We start from the raw sequence: 25,378 nt of genomic DNA on the forward strand, positions 1-25,378 counted from the left end.
CTCTAAAAAGCAAGAGATGGATTGTAGGCGCTCTCCAGGTATGAGATATTGTTAAAAATGATCATATGTAGAAAACAAAAACACAAGTTCTGAAAAAAAGTCTCTAAATTTGTTTAGGGATTAGGTAAAAGCCGGAACTGCCGGAATGCTGGAACGAGTCAGCTTACTACAGCGCTCTCTGCTGCTTGGTGTCTTGAGTGAAACTTGCTGTGTTTTCTCTGCCTGTATAGTGCATTCTGTTCTGCTACACAGATATGTTCTCTGTAATATGTGAGTAATAATAATATGAGTGAAAATGGCAACACTGTTTGCTTCTGATGAAAACACAGGTGGATTTCCGTCAGCAAATTAGGATAATTCCGTTCTTAATCATAGATAATAAAAGACAATTCTTGGTTGGAATTTGATGTGGAGTACTTCTAAACATCTACACCATCTTAAGATGAGAAGTGTAATTCTATCTTCAGTTTTGTGAGTAAGACCAAATGTGGATAAGAAGGATTGTAAACATTTCTGAGACTATTATAAAGAAATTTAGAGACCTTTTTTGTCCTATCAGAACTTTTGCTTTTGGTTTCTATATATGATAATTTTTAACAATGTCTCATTCCTGGGGAGCGCCTACAATTCATCTCTCGTTTTTTAGAGATCCATGGAGCAGCTCTGGTGTGCCCTGCAGGAGGCAACAAAGCTTAGATAGGAGTTCAGGGGAGACCTGTATTTCTGAGAGGAGAGAGAGAACACAAAAACTGAAGAGGGAACCTCAGCTATAGCAGGACTGTGTGTTCAACCACTGGATCGAGAGTGGCCATACCCTATATGCTGAGCTGCTTTTTTTGGACACCTTTTACGTCTGCGTTTTTGACGGACACATTTTTCAAACACTACATCAGCCCGTGGCTCAGTGAGGAGACAACTTCAGTAGCTGAAGAAATGGCTCAGTGGACAGATCCATGCAGGAGCTCTGTTGTGCCTTGCAGGAAGCAGGAAAGCTTTGACAGTTCAGGGGAGTCCTATGTTCCTGAGCGAAGAGAGAGAGAAAACAGAGACTGAAGAGGGAACCTCAGCTTTTCAAGGACTCTGTGTTCAACCACTGGATACAGAGCGGCCAAGAAATGACTGGGAGGCTATGTGTTACCTACAAGTATAGTTATAATTATTATGAAAGCACATATATCTTTACACAGTACTTGAAGTGGGATGGCATACGGCTGTATGCCACACTGCCACTTTTCACACTGCCATTGGTGACAGCTCTGTGAATTAACATGTCAGCAACTTTCCACTGACTGTATTTTTAAGATGTCCATCCACAAATGCTCACTTCTGAGATGTGTCAGGAAGTCACTACTGCAGCGGACAGGCAGTTCCAATATTAAACAGAGAGATCACACTATTTCTGGATGTCGTGTGTGGTGACACCAAATGTGCTGCCATGAGAAAAAGCAATAAAGTGCCCATCTTCCAGTGTTTTCTCTGCAAATTCTCCATCAAGCTAAGGTCAGTGAGACCTGGCAGTAAGAGATGACAAGAGGCTGCATGAGAAAACATTTGGGGACCGAGGAAACAAGGAGCAAGAAAGATATAAAACAGCAAAGGGAAAAATGGGGAGAAATAGTGGACAGAGTACTAGGGTAGTCCGGAGGGATGTAAGAAGAGCTGATATAAGGCAAGTTGTTGTGTGAGAGGCCCTGAGAAGAAAAAATTGGGAGTCAAAGGGGCAGACAGGCAAGAGGCCTGGGCAGAGCCCCCATTGTGATGCATGAGCAAAGTAGCCTGCCCCTAAAATGTTAGAGAAGGCAGGTATTCAAGGTACAATTGGCTAGGACTAAGTTTTTTTGTATTCTATCACACAGCTTGGGCAGTTTCTGGGGACAAACAGTGGGGGTTCACCTTGAAATGGCTGCAACCAGCACCAGGATAGTCACACTACAACAGGAAAACCAGTGGCATGGGGCCCTGAGGGAATCTAGCCAGCAAAATAAAAACAGGCCATCGTCTGGGAAAAACAGCAACATCCTGAAAGCACTGGAGCTCCTCCCAACATCAATGTACGATGGGTTTTGAGGTAAATGTGATGAGTGTTGAAGTAAATGTCATAAAATAACATTGTTGTTTGTGGCACTACTGGTCCATCAAGTCCTTACAGCGATAAACTGTTGTGATATACAGGTGCTTGTAGAAATTTAATGCTGTATGTCCTAGCATCCAGGTCCCGCGTAAAAAATACTGTTAAAAAGAACTCACTGACACCATGATAATATACTTCATTTAAATAAGGGCGTCCCCAATCCATCATTCAACAATTTATATATTCCCATATATCCATGAGGATTCTCTTCATTCTTTCTAAAGAACAGCTTGCAAAGACAGTCAGCACTAACTAATACATATCTACCTCTGACCTGCACCTTATTTCATCTCTGGTAACCACTTTCCACTCCCGCCTACAAGACTTCTCCCATGATGCTTGCTGTCCGCCTGACTGTGGTCAATCAGACTCTCCCACAGCCTTCAAATATTTACACACTCTCTGAAAACCCATTTCTTTATTAGAGTTTACCCTACACCTACATATTCTACCCACACTAATGTACCCTCACCATTGTCCTAATCTCCACTCTGAGCCACATTAGCTCTTCTTGTTTCAGTTGTGCTCTCTTTCAACTAAAATGTAAGCTCTCCCATGAGCAGGGCTCTCTCATGAGCACGGCCCCCCACCCCTTTGTTTTCATGTTTGCATTTATTTTTTCTACCTTGTATGTCCTTGTTTTAATGTCCTGTTATCTCACTGGGCGGCGCTGTGGAGCACTGTGGCGCCAGACATCACTACATTGTTAATAATAATAAAAGGGAGTCTTCGCTCTGGTATGTCAGAGCGTAAGAATGGTCCTCTGATTAGTTAACCACGGCTAGGTCCAATGTGGGGTCTAACCGCAGTGAACTTTATTGAAAATATTGGCGGAAACCAGCCTAGGCATGGATCACATATTTATTTTAATCTTTTGTTTACACTGCAAAGGTCCCTGCTGGTCATCAATAGCTCTGTTCATTGCACCAGGGGTCTAGCAGCAACAATAGATACGCCTCCTGGCAGATGTACCTGTGGCTGCTTCAACCTCAATATATCAATCACATGAACACGTTTTTACTGTAATCTCCCAGTCATTACATGCTCCTTCCCACCTCTCAAGGCATAAGGAGGCACAAACCAGGAATACACACAAAACATAATACATGCACAGAAACACACATTTTTGACTTACCAATATTTGAATATTGATTTTTGATGAAAAAGATAATGATGTAGCATCTCCGATGAAAGACTGGTAACCAACCATCCAAACAATTGTTGTCTTTCAATTAGTTTAAAGAGGCAACTGAAGTAAACCAACTTATAGCTAAGGATGTAAGAAAGTCTACTGGATAAACGATTCTGCGACAGTATTACCATGCATTTATTTAAGTGACAAGTACAATCCCCCCCAGCACTAGCAACCCAGCATTTACAAAACAGGGTTAAATAATAACCAAATAATCGGTGCTTACCAAGCAAGTGGAGCTAATGTATAACTCTAGTTTACACATCTTATTTTGAAGTCATTGACTGACATTCAATAAACATATAGATGACTTTGAATGAAGGGACGTATAGGAAGAGTGCAGATGAAACAATAAAAACTGAGTAGTTTGTGTAAAGTGTTAAGAAATGTGCCAAGAAATCAGAAGTGGGTCAAACTCAGGACATTGAGTCACTAGCTGATAGCTGAATGGGAACGGAAGAGTAATCTTGATATCAGGTATCCGGTCTGATGTTTTGAATTCCTTAGTAATCAAGAGTGTATATGAGAATGAGGGCCGATATCTGATACCGCCATAGCTTGTAATGACTTGACACATTCACCTGTGTTTTCTGTTTTCTTTGCTTCTAGCTTGGTTACATTGCAGCATATTGACATTCAGCAGTGGCTTGTATTGGCATTGTACTATGTTTAATGTTTGTTAGCACCCACAGGCTATTTACCCGCATTACCGTGGATGTGGGGACATACTTTCACTCCCAGGCAAATATACAGATAAAAATATTAATTTGGTATATTAAAAAAGGAATTACAAGCGACATTAACTGTGGGAAAAGCAATATAGGGATATAAAGGGGAAATACAGGCAAAGCAATTACAGCAGTCTTAAGCCGGGGTTAACACAACCCAGCAATTGTCATTAGAACACAAGACATATATGAATAGTACTGTACCGGTCTATCAGTGGCCACCCCAGTGTATCTGATCCAGGCTTGTAACCAGTAGAGATCTGAGTCACTAAGACCAATAATTAAGGAGTTGCGCAAGAGAAAGTTAGTGGTTAGCACTTCTGCCTCACAGCACTGCGGTCATGAGTTCAATTCCCGACCATGGCCTTATCTGTGTGGAGTTTGTATGTTCTCCCCGTGTTTGCGTGGGTTTCCTCCAGGTGCTCCGGTTTCCTCCCACATTCCAAAAACATACTGGTAGGTTAATTGGCTGCTATCAAAAAAAATTGACCCTAGTGTGTTTGTGTGTGTGTACCTTAGGGAATTTAGACTGTGAGCTCCAATGGGGCAGGGGCTGATGTGAATGAGTTCTCTGTACAGCGCTATGTAATTAGTGGCGCTATATAAATAACTGATGATGATGATGAGAAGAAAGTGGCCAATGGAACTGAATTGAAGGCGGCAGAGAGGTCCAGGAACCTGAGGTTAGAAAAGTGATTCTTTATCCTAAACGTTGTTGTAAGTAGATTATTAATCACTGTTGTGACATTTTGTCTAGCATTTAAAAAAAAAATGATTGCGGTCAGCTGCACACTGTCAGATTGTGGTTAAAACCCAACCAATATCTACTCTAATCAATTTGAGGCCACCTACACAGGGATGTGTGACCAACTTGGCCTAGAACGACCTAATTGTCTGTCAGATTGCTGGGCAACCTTTTTATTCTAAAGTGGTTTAACTGTATTCCTAATTAATTTATTTGCCACCGCTATTTTATGGGACAAGAAACCCAGAAGCCTAGCTCAGTTAATTTTATATAAAATATAAACTAATATGAAATAATTACTGCTTTAGTTGGAGGATACTCAAAACACTTTAAGTGTTCGACTACTCAGTTAAATGTGTTTGAAGCCATTTCAGTTTTTAATATTGATATGTAATTAGTCACAGCCAGGAGTCCGTGACGGCTTCATGTAACCCCTCCATCTTCCTCTTGAATTGACCACCTTCTGCTGTGAGAACAATCTTTTCTATTAATATGTATTACCACAGAAACCTTTGTTCAGCTGCCTGATTCTTAAGGTTAGTTAAAATAGCAAGTAATCTTATAAAATAGAAAAAGACCATAATTGTATGTGTATTTAATTAATGAGTGCAAGTTCAAATGAATTAATCTAATAACCTACAATTGTCATAGAAAATTAAAGAGACATATTTAAGCGTCTTTTATTAAGTACTCCAACAGAACTTGCACTAAAGGAAACATACAAATATTCATTACATTACCAAAACCGTTAGATATTTTTTTTTTTACAGCTGTTAATTTTGGCAGTTTTTAAATTATGTAACAAGTATACTACAACACAAATAAATGTATACACTTTATTTCTACATGTTTACAAAGTTTTCTAAAAATTACAAGTTTGTAGTAATCTTTGCCTGTCTTTATTGTAACACAAAGTTCATCTGTTCAATCAATTGTGCATTCTTGTCTTAGGTATGACAAACCATATCCCATATGAGAAAACTGAACACTGATCTAATTGTCTTATCACATCAATTTCTAACATTTCTCTCAACCAAGCCTCACTTAGAAAATAAATCTTCCACACCTTAAATGTGTTCTCCAGGAAATTTAGCCTTTCTTCCACTCCCCTGAAAACACTGAGCTCATGCCTTAAATTAAATAAGTTTTTAATTCTACTTATGTGGCCAGAGATTGAAGAGTTGCTCAAGCCCTGGACACTACAGACGTCTCGGCTCTCTGCAGAGCTTGGGGTATCTGAACACATCTCATCACCCTCAAAGACTACATTAGCACACTATAACATTTATATATATTATATATTCTTCCTCCCACCATAAATTATATATAGAAATAAATCATGGTGAGAGGGAGAATATTTAATTTGGGGAAATTATTTGGTACTGGGATGATTCTTTTTTTTTTTTTCATGTTGTTAGAGAAGCCCTTTAAATGTTTTTTTTGCTATCCTGGATAAACCTTTCTATTGAAATCCACTTCATTCTAATTCAAAAACCATAATGTGACACAGACATTATAACTGAATTACATAGTACATTGTAGGCATCAGTTCAGGAAAGTAGCAGTAGGCAACTAAACTTTATTTTGTAATGTAGTTATGTGCTGGCCTGTTACCCGTCAGCATGGTTGAACTGTGTGAGTACAACATGGCAACAATTGTCCTGTCTTGGACCTATCTCACTCCCGTAGCCAAACCCTCCTCTGCATTTCTTGGAATATGGCTCTGTTTAGCAACACAAAATATAAAAAGCCAGATTGACCAGTTATACAAACAGAACATGACTGCTGTGTAACTGTATATTGATTATACACATCAAACGCACATTAATTCTTATACATAGTCTAATAGTAGCATTTTATGTAATACTTTCCTGTAGTCACACTATTGAGCATTCGGTCATAGATGGCTGATTTTGTGCTATATCTCACCTCTAAATGAAAAGTACAAGCAGTGGTGATGTAAAGTTGTCTGGATGTTTGAGGGTAGCTGGTTGTTGGGGCATTTTTTGGATGTACAAATGAAATTTGTTTTGTTGTTTTCCAGTGAGGATGGGGATGACAAAGACAGAAATTATAAAAAGATGGAGAATAAAAAAAGACAATGTTTATACATTACTTTTCTGCAGACAACACAAATAATTTTGAGGAAAGAGTGCTTTTTACATGCCTAGTATACAGGGGCGCACGCAGAGGGGGTTTCTTGGTTCTCCAGAAACCCCTCCCCTCTGTGAAGAACGGGGGATAAACAGTGCCCCTACATAGCGGCACTTTACTGGGGGGTTTCCACCCCGAAAAAAAATATAGACAGCTGCTGCGCATGCGCAGCAGCTCTCTATATTTTTTTTCGGGGTGGAAACCCCCCCCTTAAAAATCCTGCGTGCGCCCCTGGTATACCAATACATTTAAGGGCCAACTGCTGAAGAAACAGAGATACTTCAAGAAGATGTTAAACCTTATCTATCTATTGATTAGTATAAACTACTAAAATAATTACAGAAGATTTCGACAGTTATGGATATGTTAAATCCAAATCTGGTGGCTTATTTTAGTACTAGGTTTTATATCAAACAGTCAATAGAGAAGTTATAACACAGTAATGTGAATTGCGTCTCAGTTCCTTCCCCAAAAGCATTGGGGAACTCAATGTCACATTGCTACTCTGCAGCTGAAGTCAGAGCAGCTGCCTGTATTCCAGACTGGACATCACATCACTCAACTTAGTGATAACATTGCTCAGTATTGTTGATTTCTATAACATGTACAATGAAAGTGACCCCTCTGTAATGCTAACTGATACATTTCCAAATAAAAAGCAGCAATGAACAAGGATGTAAGTTGCATTTTCATGCTCACAACCTGTTTTGAACCAGCATATTCACACTTAAGCAAAGGACAAATGAGTAAATGTGTGGAAAGCTGGGTGGAGATATGCAAATTGAATTTCTTTTAACTGTCAAAAATCACAAAAACAATATACCGATAGTAAATCTAAGCAATCAGTGACAGTAAGTAAATGCAATGATGAAATAAACATTAACGTTAATATGAATATTTACCAAGGTGTGTCATTTAAGATGCCTACTAACAACAGAGCTACAAATGGTGGACAATAAAATGGAAACCCAATTAAAGGTGAACCTGACCTTCGAACCATATTTCCCAAAACAACAGTCCCCATCCCTCTCCCAGTTGTAGAACAGGGAGGGTACAACACCCAGCACCCATGCAGTTCAACAGGTACCACTGCTGACACCAGTAATGGCCACTTCTCTGGCTAATTTTGGCTCTGTGTGGAGCATACTTGCTTACTCTCTCGAAATGCCATGGAGACTCCCGAATTACGGGGAGTTCTCCTGGGAGAATAGGTCACTCTCCTGGATTCAACCACTCCTTCCTGTAAAGAGAGGGGGTCTTGATAACACAGTTCACATCCTCAGGCCTCACTGGGCAGCTCCCCATAACGCGATTCATGTCATAATGGCCCGCCCGTCTCCCACTTTTTAACCTTTCCCCCCCAGGAGATCCCAGAGGGGAGGTCCAATAAGCAGGCAAGCACTGTGTGGAGTTTGTATGTTCTCACTGTGTTTCTGTGGGATTCCTCTGTGTACTCTGGTTTGCTCTCACACTCTAAAGACATACTGTTAGGTTAATTGGCTTCTAACAAAACGAACGCTAGAGTGTCTGTGTGTGTGGTAGGAAATATAGACTGTAAGCTCTATTGGGACAGGGACTGATGTGAATTATGAAATATTCTCTGTAAAATTCTGCATAATAAATAGGAGCTATACAAATAACTGTTATAATATTAACAATTGCCAGAGGTTTCAAAATTACCTGCAGTGATTTGGGAGTTATTGATAGAGCAGAGTCCATCAACAATTGGCAAATACCTTGTGTAAACTTCTCCTAGCCTAACAGCACAGGAATGCATCACTTGTTTTACTACTAGCAGAGGGAGGATTATTTGGGAACTAAAGCTCTATGATTCAGTTCTCCTAAAAGTCAGTGGCAAGTTTGTCACAAGAGTGGCTTGGGCCAATTATTTTAACGAAGATAGCTAATAACTATAATTTTATGATACAGCCACTTAATCAGCCATTATCCTTCAACCCAATGTCTGCTTTTGCTAATACTATTTTATTCCCAAAATTGCAGTGCACTTTAACGCTAGTCACTTGCTGCTCTTTTAGACATGCTAGTTGTAGCTCTAGCTAACCAAACTTGCTCTGCATTTTCACACGTGAACATAATTGCTGCACAAAACATACCCATTTTTAAAGAAGTTGTACATGCCCCTGATTTAAATGACAATTGTTGCTTCAGACAGTGATTGGCCAAGAGAAGAAAAATGGAGAAGGTGATGCTCAGACTGTAGGGAATGGTATATTTCTAGATGAGAATGTTTGCTATGGCCAATATGGATATGGATATTTCTCCATTCAAGCTACAGATCAATTTCTGTGAAAAGCAGCAAGTGGCATTCATAACAGGCAGGTGTACAATCATCAATGTGCTTTGTTAGGTTACATACACAGGCTTCATTGCTTGTTTCTAAACTGCACTCCATTCATCACGCAGTGAAAAGCAGAATTTCACTACTGCAAATGCGTATACGACTCCTTACATGGATCAAGGGAAGCAAGAGGCGTGCAAACATAGGCCAAGTACACTACAGACGTGTTCAAGCAAACTGTTGTTCTTTTCTCTAATTCCTTATTAGACAATCTGTAATCTGGTATTCTGTTCTCAATACTGCACAGAAACAGCCCTTATTAAAGTAACCAATTACCTATTCACTGCTAAAACCTAAGGGTCACTACTCCATACCTATTCTACTTCAGCTATAACACAACCAATCACTCTTTGCTACTGTAAACTCTCTTTGGTAATTGGAAGTCTTCAACTATCATCCGTTTCCATTTATCTCTCTAACTGGACCTTTCTTGGACACCTTCTTTATCTATACATATGGTCTTGGCCTTCGTCAGGTTTCAGTTTCATCTACACTACATGGCAATTAGTATGTGGACACCCTTTCTAATTAGTGTGTTTGGCCATTTCAGCCACACCCATTGCTAACAATAAAGCATATAGCCATTCAATCTCCATAGTCAAACATTAGCAATATGGGTTGTACTTAAGAGCACAGTGACTTTCCTCGAGGCAATGTCATAGGATGCCATCTTTCCAACAAATCAGTTTGTTAAATTTCTGCCCTACTAGGGTGGTCCTGTAAGAACCGTTATTGTGAAAACATCTGGGAGTAACAGCAGAGCCATGACGCAGTAGACCACACAAGCTCACAGAACAGGGCCGGCGTGTACTGAAGCACATAGCTAGAAAAAATTGTCTGTGCTTTGTTGCAACGCTCATTGCAGAGTTCTAAACTGCCTCTAGAAGCAACATCAGCACAAGAACGGCCGAGCAGCCATACACAACCCTTACATCACCATGTACAGTGCCAAAAGTTGACGGTAGTGCTGTAAAGCACACCGTCATTGGTCAGTGAAGAAGTGTAAATGTATTTTCTGGAAAGACTAATCATGCTTTACCAGCTGGCAGCCTGATGGAGGAATCTGTGTTTGGCGGAAGCCAGGAAAACTCTTCCTATTTGAATGCATGCTGCGAACTGTAAAGTTTGGTCTGGGGCTGTTTTTCATGGTTTGGCCTGTCCCCCTTAGTTCCAGTGAAGTGAAATCTTAATGTTACAGTGTACAATGACATTCTAGAAAATTATGTGCTCCTAACTTTGTGTCAATAGTTTGGGGAAGGTCCTTTTCTGTTTCAGCAAGACCATGCCGTGCTGCACAAACAGACATAAAAAAAATTGGTATGGAACTGGTCAGCACAGCCCTGACCTCAACCACATCGAACAACTTTGAGATGAACTGGAACACTGACTGCGAGCTAGGCCTTATTGCCTAACATCAGTGCCTGATCTCACTAATGCTCTTGTGGCTGATTGGATGCAAATACCGGCAGCCATGTTCCAAAATCTAGTGCAAAGCCTTTCTAGAAGAGTAGAGGCTGTTATAGCTGCAAAGGGGGACCAATTCCATAACGCCCATGGTTTTGGAATAAAATGTTTAAAGAGCACATATGGATGTAATGTTCGGGTGTTCACATACTTTTGGCCATGAAGTCTATATTCTATTGACACTCCTGGATGTATATTTACTAAACTGCACGTTTGAAAAAGTGGAGATGTTGCCTATAGCAACCAATCAGATTATACCTGTCATTTTGTAGAATGTACTAAATAAATAACTAGAACCTGATAGGTTGCTATAGGCAACATCATCCACTTTTTCAAACCCGCAGTTTAGTAAATGTACCCCCTGATCTCTCTCTCTACCAGAATGTCTTCTGGACTGCCTTGCTTCTGCTTCCTCTTTTATGTCCTCTCACTGTTTAAAAGTGAACATGGATAAAACTTATTAAAAAATAAAGTGAAAAAAAAAATCTCTTTCTAAATGTGTTCTTTTGCCTGACAGAAAAATCACTGTGGGTATTATTCCAATCTCTCCATTCCACACTGCATTGTAATTCACTCCTCACATTCACGCTCTAAGAACTGCCTGCTGTCTTCAGCTTTAAAACATATCTCATGTCTGTCCCATATTGCAAGTATAACAAAAGTAAAAGATTGGTGCACGCTCTAATCTTATCCAGCATTGCAATACTCTCCCGGCTGGTCTACCACTGAACAGACTGACTCCATGCCAATCTGTTATGAATTCTGTAGTTCAAATCATACACCACTCATCAAGTTCTACTCCTCTCTGTTAGTTCCTACACTAGCTCCCTAACATGTGCAGAATACAGTCCAAATACGAGTCTTAATCTACAAACCCCTCTTGCACTTTGTTACATTTCTTCCATAATCTTCAGGTATTCCCACAAATAGAACTTCAGGTCTTCAGAAACTTCCTACTCTCTTTCTCACTGATCTTCCTACACCTCTTGCCACTCCTCCCTCGAGGATTTCTCTTGTGCTGCACCTACTCTATGGATCTTTTTTCCCTAATGCCAACAGTTACTCAGTGTCCTAAAGCTTTCAAACACTCTCAAAACTCATCTCTTCAAACAAGCATATAATCTGATCATATAATAACTTGTTCCACCAGAATTCCTCACACCATAATCTGATTAGGAATACAGACGCAGTCATTTTAACAAGTCCCTTCCTTTATCTTTAGATTATACAATCTATCAGAAGTGTTCTGATCTGTAATTACTATAATGCCCTGTGTGTAATAATTGCTCACATAGTGAGTGCTGCTGGACATATTGACACTTTATAAATAAATAATAATAAACTTGACAAAGTAGTGCTTAGATGCTGGCAATAACCTATGCACTTGAGTGGAGATGTCTACCCACAGTGAATTGCCCACAGGAACCTATTCCCCATAATAACCTATTGTGAAGCCACCTGCAGAAATTTGGACCTAAGACAGCTCAAGTTGACAATGAAAATCTCCTGAAACACTGGAGTCCTGGACAGGGGATTCTCACATTTTCTCTAGTGAACAGTGGGAAATTCAGTATGGGTAGAGTGATCCATACATCTTATTAACCCTGGTGTTTTCTTTATTATGTGAATGACATGGGGTTTTGTTCACCACTCATATACACATAGAGCTTGTGTTCTGTTGTTGGATGGTTTCTTGTGACATATAATGACTTAGTAAATATCAAACATAGTGTCTACATTTGAAATGTGGAAAATTAGTAGTGCTGTAGTTTCAAACTGGATTATTCAGTAAAAAGAATACTGGTTCTCAACAGCCCTTGTCCGGCTTCGAGACCCATCACTTTCATGGTAGTCTTCTGTGCTTCCATTTGGTGATTCCAGCAAAAGCTCGGCACTGTTGCTGCGGCTTCTGGCACCAAGAGTCCCTTCCACTCTGTGATATGCTGGGTGTGTGGTGGAAGATGAGCTGTCTGGGGGAGTTACAGGCTGTATACTACTTGCTCCGGAATTTGAGAAGTAGTGTTGGGATTGTGTGTCTGTCCTGCAGCTTTGTTGTTGGTAACCACTAACAACGGGTCCAGGTTCTAAAAAAAAAAAAAAAAATAACACTAAATTAATCCAGTTTTAGGAAAGTAAACACATTTGACATTTTCTAAAGATTTATATACTGATAAAAGCATGATGTTTTGAATCGCAGCAATGAGCTAATTTGCCCGACACACAATGATCCTGCCCAACATTTCAAATTTATTTACAATGGATGGGCAAAATGGACATATTTGATTATTCAAAGCTTAGGTCAAGCAGCTGGGTCACACGGAGCACTATTAGTACCGTTGGCAGATGACTGCACACAAAGTGCAACAATGGTCATCTGCTGAGTCTTGGGCTTGGCTTAAAATCATCCAACAAGCTTTGATTGGGTCATTCATTGACACACAATTGCTTTGATGCTATACATTTCAAGATCAAGCCTATTTGCCAACATCATTTTGCAAAAAATATGATGAAGATGCCTTTGTTGAAAACATATATATACATTTATACATACATATATAATTGTCACTGAATACCTTTCTGTATATTTTCAAGAAAAACCCTGACACAGTTATATTCCATGTAAAAGTTAATATTTTAAAGCAGGCAATATTTCTACTTACGCTATCCTGTGAAAAAGCTGCATGAAAGCGAAAATAAGCAGGTTGTCACTTTGTCTGGAAAGTAGAAATTGTTTTTACGCTACTGGAAAACCAGGCAGTATCCCATTGCCACTAATGGTAAATTAATTGGTGAATTATTGGTAAGGTTTTTGATTGTTTTGTTTTCTTTCTCTTGCAGCTGGATCCTACTGATTCCTACAGAATATTATTGATTTTATTTAGATCACAAATTTGCTCAGTGCCGATTATATCAATTTAATAGAAGTCTGAATTATATGAAAATAAGTGATCTGATGATTTCCAGTAGTAAAGACAGGGACTACCCTAAAAAAATCCCCATTGGGTCCTAATCATACCTTTTTATCTTTAAGTGGCAGGTTTTACTGTAAATTAAATAACAAGTCTTACCAGGCAACGGACACTGCGCAACAACGTAGCTGCGTAGGGTGATGTCAGCTGAACCGCCAGATTCTAGAGGTATTGGATGAGTGTGAAAGTGTTTCAACATATCAAAGATGGTCTGGAACCAGAGATGCTGTACATGACACTGACCAGTCTCATTTAGAGACAATCGCAGGTGCTGTAAGTAAACAAGAAGAAACAATAAAATCTGTAAGCAATTGCCCACATATTTAATACATTTTTAGGAACATCTTTGATTCCTTAAACAAAAAAAGTTGATTAATGTTTATCCGCAAAGTTTAATTTCAAAGAACAATTATACCCAAAAACTGAATGTCAATTCTATTGAACGAAAGTACAGATTATTTATCAAATGATACTGTAACAGCAGTATAGATTTCCAAAGACTTTAAATTCGGAAATTGCAGTTTGTTCAACAGGGTTCACAATGTGAAGATATATATGAAGAGCTGTATGGGTTTTAAAATAGAAGATTAAACTCTGTTGTTGTTTTTCTCTTTTATAGTTGTAGTTATTTAAAGATAAGAGCTTCGCTCTAACTTTTATTTTTATTTACGTAAGCCGGTTTGTTGATTTTGTTATTTTTAGCGTCTCTCTTGCTGATAGGCTGCACATAGGAGAGGGAGGGATTGAAGTATCCGCGTCCAATGCTGGTCGGTTGCTGGTCCTGGAGGAGGGTCCGACCCAGCCCGCCCCTGATGTTTACCCATTTCCTAACTCCCAAGAACTTCTAACGTCTTTAAAAAAGTAGCTTATTAATGTAAGATTCCTTGGTCTGACGCCACAACAAACCGTAAATGTTATACCAATTTAGAAACTTCCATCAGTCTGTGCTATGAAACCCTATATAACCCTTTTATATCTGGTGTTATAAAATGAAGCATTTAAAAATAAACCTATGAAGATTTGATATTTTCTGCTTTAGTACTGCATCAAAAACCAAATCAAAATATGATACATATCTATGCTATAGAAATATATGTTTCTTCATTATGTACTTTTATTTTGGTGTTTTCCGTTGCTCACAGATCAGTGATATTTTACTCTAATGAGATTTACTCATTTGTTTTGGTCACTGTTGACTTTAGAGAACAAAAATCCATATTTTGTTTTTCAAAACAGTCACGCTACACCGGTACTTATCCGATGGCTTAATTCTTACATAAAGAAACAAAAAATATTTTCTATAACATAATGCATCCTATTGTAACAGGAAACAAATATCCATGTTTCATAAGTATTATCCATGTTTAGCCAATTAATTATATTAACATCAAGTATTCAAAGTTTTACAGAGATTAATGAATCAATCTCAAGGACTTTCTGACCTTCAGTGATGAGAGATAACTTCCCTACTCTGCTCTCGACAAAACACTAAAATACATCTGGAACTACAGACATAAACACAATCTATCCAACAAGTAGTGGAACTGTATAGGCTGACACAGACCTGTTTAGCTTGCTAAGTAAACATTTAAAATGGTTATCTACCTTACCCTTTAGCGAATACCTTACTATTGCCCAGCCACACTAACTATATAACCGTAATAGAATGCTGAACATTATGAGCCTGATTCATCAATGAACGCAAACTGAACGCAATTTTAATTTTTTTTTAAAATTGGACGTAAATTGCACACAGGGGCGCCCGTATTGAAGTTCAAGAGGATCTCAAGAAACGTTTGTAGTTGAATACGGATATAAGTGTACTCTGTCTGCATATGGCAAGTGCTATATAGGGGTAAATGTATCATGCTGAGAGTTTTCCGGTGAGTTTGAAAAACCAATCAGATTCTAGCTATCATCTATATAGAAAATCCTACAAAAGGACAGTTAGAATCTGATTGGTTGCTATAGGCAACATCTCCACTTTTCAAACCTGCCAGAAAACTCTCAGCTTGATACATTTACCCCATAGTCAGACACAACACTGCAGGATACGCACTAAGCATATGAATATCTAAAGTCCCATCAAAACACACAGATAAAAAATATTTATTAAATACATTAAGACCTGTTAATAATATAATCATTACTATAAGTACATTGCAATTGTTTTTCATCTTAGAAATACATATATCAGGATGTTAGTAATGTCTACTGTACATAAAATGTATTTTTAGAGTTGCTCCTAATTGCAGACACATGTTCTGACCGTCATCACTTGTCACACCTGCGGATGGTGCAAGTGATGACTCTGATAGATGTGTGTGCGCTCTACCTTGACACACCTTACTGTACAATGCCTATGTGCATATGGCATATGCCCTTTCCCTCCTCTGTTCCGCCCATGAAATCGTAGGCTGTCGGAAGTGTCCTTTACGTTCGAAGATGAATTGGATGCGTTCACTGGAGTATAGTCCTTTACTGAGCATGTGCAGTGCAATTTTACATAAAATACAGCAAGTATTGGGATTTACATTTCTTAATATATCAGGCCCTATAGCTGCAATCTTGTGTGAAATAGTTCTGGGCATGCTCAAAAAAGGACATCACGCCAATGAACAGAACTGCATGCAAGTTAGGTTTGAATGCAAATGACACTTACTACTTCCTACAACTATATGACGGAGCGGGAGTGGGAGGGGGCAGATGAGGCGTAGACAATGTACAGTAAGGGGCTGCTGAGGCCGTGCCAATGCAGGTACAGCCGATTCAAGCTCTGGGTTTCTCTCACGTACGTGTTTTTTGGTCAGATCATTTGCAGGAACTACAGGGCAGGTGTAAGTGCCGACTGATAGTGAAGACTGACAGGGCATAGTCTTTGTATTAAACACTAAATGTATGCATGCCACTAGATAGCACATAACATGTGTATGCAAGTAAGGAACCTATAAAAATGGGAGTGTATGTACAGTACACATTAAGAACATCCTGATTTATGTATTTAATGTAAAAAAAAATAAAAAAATTGGACTTCTGGACTTGGATATTGCACCTATACATGTGCGTATCCTGCAGCGTGTTCTGTCTGGTAACATACAACAAGGACTGTTTAGGTAGAGTATCCTTATACTCAGATTCAAATGGAATGTATCTGGAGATCCACTTGGATTTGTATACAGGCACATGTATAGTCAAGTTCTGTGCTCGTTTTAAAAATGCAGCTTGCATGCATGTTACGTTCGAAGATGAATCAGACCCTTAGGGGGAATTCAATTACCCCCAGATTAGCGCTACGATAACTCTATTACCGTTATTACGGTAAAATCAACCCTGCTTTCTTCTTCCAGCTTCGGGAGTTGCGACCAAAAAGCCGCCGTTGAAATTACCGTAATTATCCTGACCGAACACAATACACTTATGCTGGGTCACCTGTTTGGTTGGGCACCATTAGAGATGTAGAGGAGGTCCAGATTAGATCTCATCTCCAGCGTTACATGGACGTAGTGCAAGACAGTAATTCCTTCCCCATTACACCAGGATTCAGGCACGCCTCTGTACTCACACTCAAGCGTATCATGCACTCGTGGAAATGTGTGAATGTGACATAGAATAAGAAACTCCCTTCAATTACGTCAACCTTTCAATAGTTGTATTCTTAATCCTTGCCCTAACCAACTTTTTCCCCAAACTAAAAATGTGTGTGCATGGGTAGATTGTAACAGTGTGCAGGGCTGGTACACCATAAGGGGGGAAATATTGGAACTAAAATATACACCTTAGATCTTGGTCTGTCTAACGCCATCAAACCTTGTATAAAGTGCATATATTTGGTAACTTACACCAAAGAGAACTAGTAGATTCAATTTAAGGGTAATTATCTGCATTTTTTGTACTTATGTAAAACTATGGAAAGGATCATGAAATAGTATATGTCCTATGATGCTGAGCCTCCCTTGACAACCGTTTGACAAGTCTCTGTTATTTTAATATATACCTCCGTCAGGTTTAAGAAGGATCATTATGCATATAAAAGTGTTAGAAAATCCTAACTTAATTTGATCTTTATATAATCACAGGGGTCAACGCTCCTCTGCCCTATAATCTGATGCATAAAACAATGTGTAGAATATTCTCCCTTACCCCCTCCCCATCCCTAAAACCTTTCTTTCCCCCATTGTTCGTTACCCTCCCTCCCCCTGATAAATAAAAACAAACAACATTTTTCCTTTCCATGAGTAGCATACCAGATCTTAGATAATTACTCGAAGTCTTTCTTATTATTGTGTGTAAACAGCTTTGAATTTCATATGTATACATTATGTTTATACACTCTCTTGGTATGTGTCAAATTCATTGTTTTAGTAACATAGTAACATAGTTGATGAGGTTGAAAAAAGACACCAGTCCATCAAGTTCAACCTATTTTGGATCTCCTGCGATCCTGCACTTATATTTGAAATTAATCCAGAGTAGGCAACCGCCCATCTGTTTCAATTTTGAAAATCCCCCCAGACTCAATATTGCAATCCAATTTTTACCCTATATCCACTACTATCCTTTATTTTAAATTAACGGTCGTATCCCTGGATACACCTTTCCGCTAAAAATTTGTCTAACCCTTTCTTAAACATATCTATTGAATCTGCCATCACAACCTTCCCTGGCAATGAATTCCATATCTTGACTGCCCTTACTGTAAAGAACCCCTTCCTTTGCGGGTTGTGAAATTTCCTCTCCTCTAACCTTAGGGGATGACCACGTGTCCTGTGTATGGTCCTTGGGGTAAAAAGTTCCCATGAAAGCTCTCTGTATTGACCCCTAAAGTATTTGTACATAGTAATCATATCTCCCCTTAGACGCCTCTTTTCTAAAGTAAACATGCCTAAACTGGCTAACCTTTCCTCATAACTTAATGACTCCATACCCTTTATCAATTTTGTCGCCCTTCTCTGAACCCTTTCTAGTTCCAAATTATCTTTTTTATAGAGTGGTGCCCAGAACTGTACTGCATATTCAAGATGAGGTCTTACCAACGATTTATACAGTGGCAAAATTACACTGTCTTCCCTTGCATCGATGCCCCTTTTTATGCATGCCAAAAAAAAAAACCTAATAGGAAATTACTTTAAAAAAGAAAAAAAGAAATAGTATATGTCATATTTTAGCATTTTTTTTTCTACAGAAGGTCCATAAATAAAAATATATTTATTCTAATGTGTTTCAAACAAAGGCCGTGAAAAGTATAAAGTCCACTTGCATGGACTAAGAAACAAGTGTTATGGGCATTTAAATCAATGCATCCAAAAATGTGATTAGTCTGGTCATGAAGGGGTGAAAACCCTGCTGAATTGCAATGGTTAAAATAGATGACCACTTGTATTATAGCTTTGTAGAAAAAGCCCGAACACTAAAGTTCACATTAATATACAGGATTAATATGACCATGTTGACTGTAGACATCAGACAATTTAGGAACAAGTTCAGGAGATTGTCCTTAACTGATCAATATGAGGTGCAATCATGTCACCGAAAATTCTGTCTCTTGCTGGTATTTTATCAACTTTTTTTCCAACTAATACCAAATAACCATTTCCAGGATATTTATATAGTGTGCTGTCACGGAGGAAATACAGGTGGCATACTTGCCTTGGCCTTGCCTTGAAAGTTGAAAGTCAGCACGTATTCTCCTGGGCGTGTTTCACTTTGCCTGATGACAAAGAGTCCATGACTCCGAGTTCCGCCAGCCAGCACTAGCTGAGCAGCCTTGATTCGTGAGAGTGTCCCATGGAACCAGGGGTAGTCAAGCAGATTTATCTCAACATCTTTCTCACCTTCTTCACCTAATAACATGTAAAAACACAGCATGTTACATTAAAACGCTACTAGGGTACAATTTATAGAGATGTAATATGTTAATGTCCTACTTTCTACCAAACTCTAATGAAAGATCCAACGTAAATAAATAATAAGTATTCTACATAGGGTTTATTTTCAATGATGTTCATATTTGTTCAGGAACTCATATGGGCATAAGTTTTTTTTGCACTGAGGAACTTATTTCTCTGGAATTTTAGAAACAAACCTGAAATATCAACTTTGACCAGTAATAGAATAATACCCTCTGGGAACCAAATTATTAAGAAACAAGATTACATATTTGGTTATCATTTCCATCAATATCCTTATGTCAAACACCTTTTAGACAAGGGGATACCTTAGTTTTATCTAGCAATGAGTCATTTTAAATAAAGTAAGTTTAATTTATTAGCCGTAAAATAAGTGGACACACAAAACATTTAATTTTGCTCAAATGTACCTGTGTGCCCAACCACTTTGCACCTATATTTTAGGAGTCATGACAGTGAGGGGAGATAGGAATTAATTTTATTTTATGTGTCACATTTGTACTTTTTGTTTATATTTTATTTACATATAAATGTACTTTTCAAAATAAATTTCCTGCCCATACTGTCCACCTGAGTGTATGGACGCGATCTGAGATGATGTGTAAAAATCAAGTTATTTGGCAAGAGAAAAAAAGTTTTGTGAGCATTTGCCAAAACATGAATTTTTCCCACCTAAATTTGCAATCCCCCATTTTTGGAATAGGGTCATTTAAATATCTCATCCTGGTATACAAAGTCTAATTTTTGCCTTTTTACAAGGCGCATTTCATCAATAATCCCTTATTTACCAAGAAACACCCAACTTTGCCCAGCTCCATCTATAAGATGGTGAACATTTTAAACATTTTCTCAGTTACGGTCATCTAGAAACATATGGGTATAAAAGTATAAAACAGGTACAATAACACAAACATAGTCACTTGATGTTCCAAAATGGCATTCAGTATGTCAACCCGTTATTTCTTGCAGCTTTCTAAATTACCTTTACCATACCGTTAAAGAACAAACCACATGGGCAATGCTAAGGGTTCTTCAATACTTGCTTAGTGTACCTGGTCCATGGGTAGGTGCTGGAGATTCCAAGGTCTGCAGGAAGTTCTCTAGATAGTCTACTGTAGTATGTTCCCAGCTTCGGGTTTGAGGAGCTACAGCAGGTGGAGGAAGAGGAGCAGCAGACATTGCGCTAACATCCTGACCACACATTTCAAGTGGTCGGTAAGCTCCTGACGTGGATACAAGAAAACATTCTTTAGTGCATAATATGCACACCACATTTACATTGCATAGTTGAACATCGTCTAACTATTAAAGAAATGGATTTGATTATACAATATGTATGTCAAAACACTTAATAGTAGTTTTTTTTATTAGGTTAAATAAAACGAGTCATCTTGGATAAGTAGACAAAGGGGATAAATTAATTATCTACATAATGAAGTATGTAACATTAATTCTACATAGACCCTATACTATTAAAAGAAATTAAGTGTTGACCACATAAAAACAAAACTAATGTTTTCTAGGTTACATAAAAAATACACATACTTATACTTAGATTATTAAGACACAACAAGACAGTTCTTACGCTAAAGTAAAATGTCTAAACAGAATTATAGTAGGGTTTAGACAGTGGTTGCACTATCCTCTATTCCATAATTCTATGTTTATTTTACACTATGCATAATGGCCAACAATGAGGGAACATCATTGCTTCCCTGAACTAGAATGTACAACTCAGGGTTGAAGGACAAAACAGGATATATGTTATTTATATTCCTGATTAATTACAAGTATTACAATAAAATGACTGCAGCAGTACCTGACACACCTCAGGTTCATCATAGATACTAAAACAAAGCTAACATATAACTGACCCATGAACCCTTGAGTTTTGCACCTCTATCTTAAGTATGGGCTACATCGGGTGTAGACAGACAACAATTTAATCGAACAAGTGGTTACGTATCAATAACTGAAATATAATTTATGGCCTGAATAAACGCCTGGTTTTTCAATTCAAAATTAGAGAATTAAAGAATTAATAATGCATAGCTGCTAAGCAGAGCTTTCAATTTGTAAAAGGGGTGTGATGAGTATATAACCACTTTAATTATATGATGCACAGACCATATGCATCCCTACAGAAAGTGTGATGCTACACAGTGCTTTACAATAGTGTGCTTTCTCCTATTATGTCCTAAACTATTTTATTCTGCTATTGTATATCATTTCAGGATGGACCCAGCTGCAAACTTTGCAGTGGACCCCTAGTTATGAGATTGGCAGCTGATAAACATTCCAAGAGTGAAAACACCATGGAATAAGTTTATTAGTAGTTCAGATAATGACAAATATATATTACAATAACACTGGAGACCTTGGTACATATCCCAGTGTCTGCTCCTTTTGACCTTGGACGTGTTATTTTGTCCCCAGGCACCATAACACAGTTTGTAAGCTCTATGGGCAGGGAAACCTCTATGTACAGTGCAGCAGAAAAATTGTATACAAAATACAAAACAATAGTACAATAGTAAATATAAATTGATACGACCTCTGCCTTAAGTGGAGTCAGAGTAGAAAATGACTTACCTTCGGCAAGGAATTCGCAGCTACATGACGAAGCTCGGCTTGGCAGACATGCTCCCTGCTCACAAGAAGAAAGTTCTATGTCATCCCCACTATCTCTGCAAGGAAATAATCAGATTAAAATTGAGCCATTATTAAGTTGTGCTGACATGTTAGCTAATAGTTCTGGTAAATAACTGCTTGTAAACCTGGGAGTTCTATTCAAAGGATTTACCTGAATAATACATTAGACTTCATTACTTTTAAACATCATGCACTTTCTCCTACTAGCATTCCATTCATGTACCTGTCATATGATGAGCAAAGTAGCCCATACTGTACACTACTGAGTCTCAAAACGGGTGAAACTGCTGTCAGTGGATAGAATTCTGTCTGAGCAATTGCCTGTGTCATGTTAAGAATATTCGGTTTAATACCCAGTAAAGAGGTCTCTTCTATGTAAATTACACGTGTCAAAAATGTTAACACCCTGGACCCGAGTCATTAAGGCGCCCATACTGAGCGCACCTTGCGCATGCAAATCAGCTCTGCATACTCCCCAAGTCAACAAGGAACGGATCTCAAGATACACGTGGTGATGACTACAGGTGTAGGCTTACTGTGCTCTACTAGACCAGACACTGCAGGGTGCCTACAATACCTATGTGGAATATAAATTCTCAAAAGAACACATAGAAAAAATAATGTTACAGGTCAGTATTATAGTCATTTATGATTATACATGGATTTTATTTTTTAAATGTTGTTTTTGTTTTGTTTTAGAAAAAAAAAATTATTAGGATGTTCTTATGGACAGATTCAATTCCAGTGCATTATTTCTCTTACTATGGAAATTTTAACGCAGATATTTGCTCACAGATTTTGTACATAAGACATTTTTTCAGCTGCTCCTGATTGCAAACTCACGCCTCTGCATGAATACTCAGCTGTCAGCACTAGTAGTTGGCACTTAGACTAGAGCAAGATACTGCAGAAAATCAGCGTACTTCCGTGTACGCCTGAGTTTGAATTGGATGTGGCTGCAGGGGGATGTCCTTACTGTACATTGCCTACGTGCATCTGCCCATCCCCCACCACGTCCCTCCCCGAAATCGTAGGCTGTTGTAAGTGTCGTTTGCGCTCGAACATTACTTGGACTTGGCCGCGTTCTGTTGCGTGTCATCCAGTTCATGCGCAGAGTGATGGTGCGTACGATACGCACAAAATCGCCAAATACATTCCTTAATGACAGGCCCATTGCATTTTATGTTATACTTACCCAGGATCTATGCAATCCTGTATATCAGCCACCCAAGAATGTTTCTGAAGAGAGTCAATTGTTTCTAAAATATATTCTGCACTGTTTTCTACCTAAGCAAACAAACAAAATATAAATGAGGTTAATATGTGCATATCTTATTACCAAAGAACATATAGTGAATGTAATAAAATATCTTGCAGTGTACCTGGAAATGCAGATCAACAGTCACTCACATGTTTTGTTTAATAAGTTATCATATCCTATGTATTATGAAACCCTTAGCGCCTCAGCAATAGTGGAAAGGGATAGGAATGGGTGGATAATCACACATTATCATAATTATAAGTGTGCCTTAATATGTGATAATCAGGACATTTAAGATTCAGAGGAGACTAATTAATCTCCCAAAATGGCTGAACCTTTAGAACATGTGTGACCATAAAATAAAAAAGCCAGTGAGGATGTCAGCTCTTATTAGATGTGGATAATAATTGATGCACCAATAATAAATTCCTTTGATTATGCCTCACATCATTTTAAGGTCAGGGATTGGGCAGGAGGAACTGCTCTTTTCGAATCTTAACCTGCTGTACTATTAAATTAACAGCACAATTCTGATGAACGGCTGGAAGACTGACCCCTTTCCAATAGATAGACATGGATAGACAAGACTGCCCTCTGCAACTCATCTTTTTGTATGCTCTTTGCTGAATGAATCAGGTAGACTCCATAAGAAAGAGGGATTACCACAACTGGACCAGGCAGACAAAAAGACAAGAGTTCACTGTACATGTACAACCTCACTGTCTTCTGCACAGACCAGTGTTCGGTGACAGAACTCATCCAGACTTACAAAGACTTTGACTTCTTACAGTTGACCTTCGCCTGTGAAGCTCAGAGGAAACAGTATTTGCCATCCAACAAATACTTGGCCTTCACCAGATGGCCTGACTTCTACAAGATCTTGAAAGTCTGGTTTGGTGCAGAAGGCAAATATAGAGATAAGAGATGGGCAAAGGTCAAACAAAATAATTTTTCCATGGAGCCTTATCATTAATTTTAAAACACTGGTGCTGTGCAAAAAAATGGCCTGGTCTTCAAAACATGGTCCAGGTATGACCTATTTTTGGCAAATATACAGAGACATCACAATGGCACTATTTCACTTCATCTGTGAATCCAAATGAATGAGTAAAGTGAATAGTGATGTACATGGAGTCTCTCAAAGGTGGGAAAGAAGTACATGACATCCCCTGGTCTCTGATGGACAATGCTAAGAGCTATGCAGGTAACTCGCTTCTTTCTTCTGCTCTCTGAGATGGACTTGTTCAACCTGGATGTTGCTTAATTTATAAGGGGTCACCAACTGGAGGTAGTAAAGCCCATCTTGTAGAAACCAAGTATTATCTACAAGCTCATCAGAGCTAAGGACACAGTTGAGTCAACACCATGCCTCTCTGTTGCCATAGTAAAGACTCTAGACAAAAAATGTGTCACAAACAGGTACAAAGACATGGTATGGATGGTCATCAATGGGGCTCCTCCTCTCAGGACTTTCATGTGCTGCCTACAGTCCATCAGAAAAGAGGACACATCTCTGCACTTCTTTTGAGAGTGTCCTTAGACAGAGGCACTGTGTTCCTGGTATCAATACCTACTGGTGCCTTATGTGTTGTCTTAAGGACATTTAGTGGCTTGCCAGGAGTTACACTCTGCAGAGAAGAGTGCATTGCATTTCCAAAGCGAAGCGACACAGTATACAATATTTGACTGTTCATGTCATATATCTGTTTTTTTTACTATTTATTTTATGTAAATGCAGTACATTTATTTTTCAAAAGCATAATAGTACTAGGGTGTGGGTAATTCCCAGTTAAGCTGAAGATGTCGTCACTGCAGTT

General features: G+C 38.6%; 1 protein-coding gene across 2 annotated transcripts in view; it reads right to left on the reverse strand.

The window, feature by feature from the left end:
* Positions 1 to 7,116: 7,116 nt before the first annotated feature.
* The window catches only part of SH2B2 (SH2B adaptor protein 2), a 69,873-nt gene continuing 51,611 nt past the window's right edge, over positions 7,117 to 25,378 (reverse strand). For both annotated transcript variants that reach the window (XM_075196730.1, XM_075196729.1), the window contains 6 exons: positions 23,496 to 23,587; positions 22,241 to 22,335; positions 20,701 to 20,871; positions 19,389 to 19,582; positions 13,842 to 14,013; positions 7,117 to 12,857 (listed from right to left, as the gene is read on the reverse strand). In XM_075196730.1, the coding sequence (XP_075052831.1) occupies positions 12,559 to 12,857; positions 13,842 to 14,013; positions 19,389 to 19,582; positions 20,701 to 20,871; positions 22,241 to 22,335; positions 23,496 to 23,587 (1,023 nt within the window). In that variant the 3' untranslated portion in view covers positions 7,117 to 12,558. The remainder of the gene's footprint in view (positions 12,858 to 13,841; positions 14,014 to 19,388; positions 19,583 to 20,700; positions 20,872 to 22,240; positions 22,336 to 23,495; positions 23,588 to 25,378) is intronic.

This window comes from Mixophyes fleayi, chromosome 2 (genome assembly GCF_038048845.1).
Source record: "Mixophyes fleayi isolate aMixFle1 chromosome 2, aMixFle1.hap1, whole genome shotgun sequence".
In the NCBI taxonomy this organism is placed as follows: domain Eukaryota; kingdom Metazoa; phylum Chordata; class Amphibia; order Anura; family Limnodynastidae; genus Mixophyes; species Mixophyes fleayi.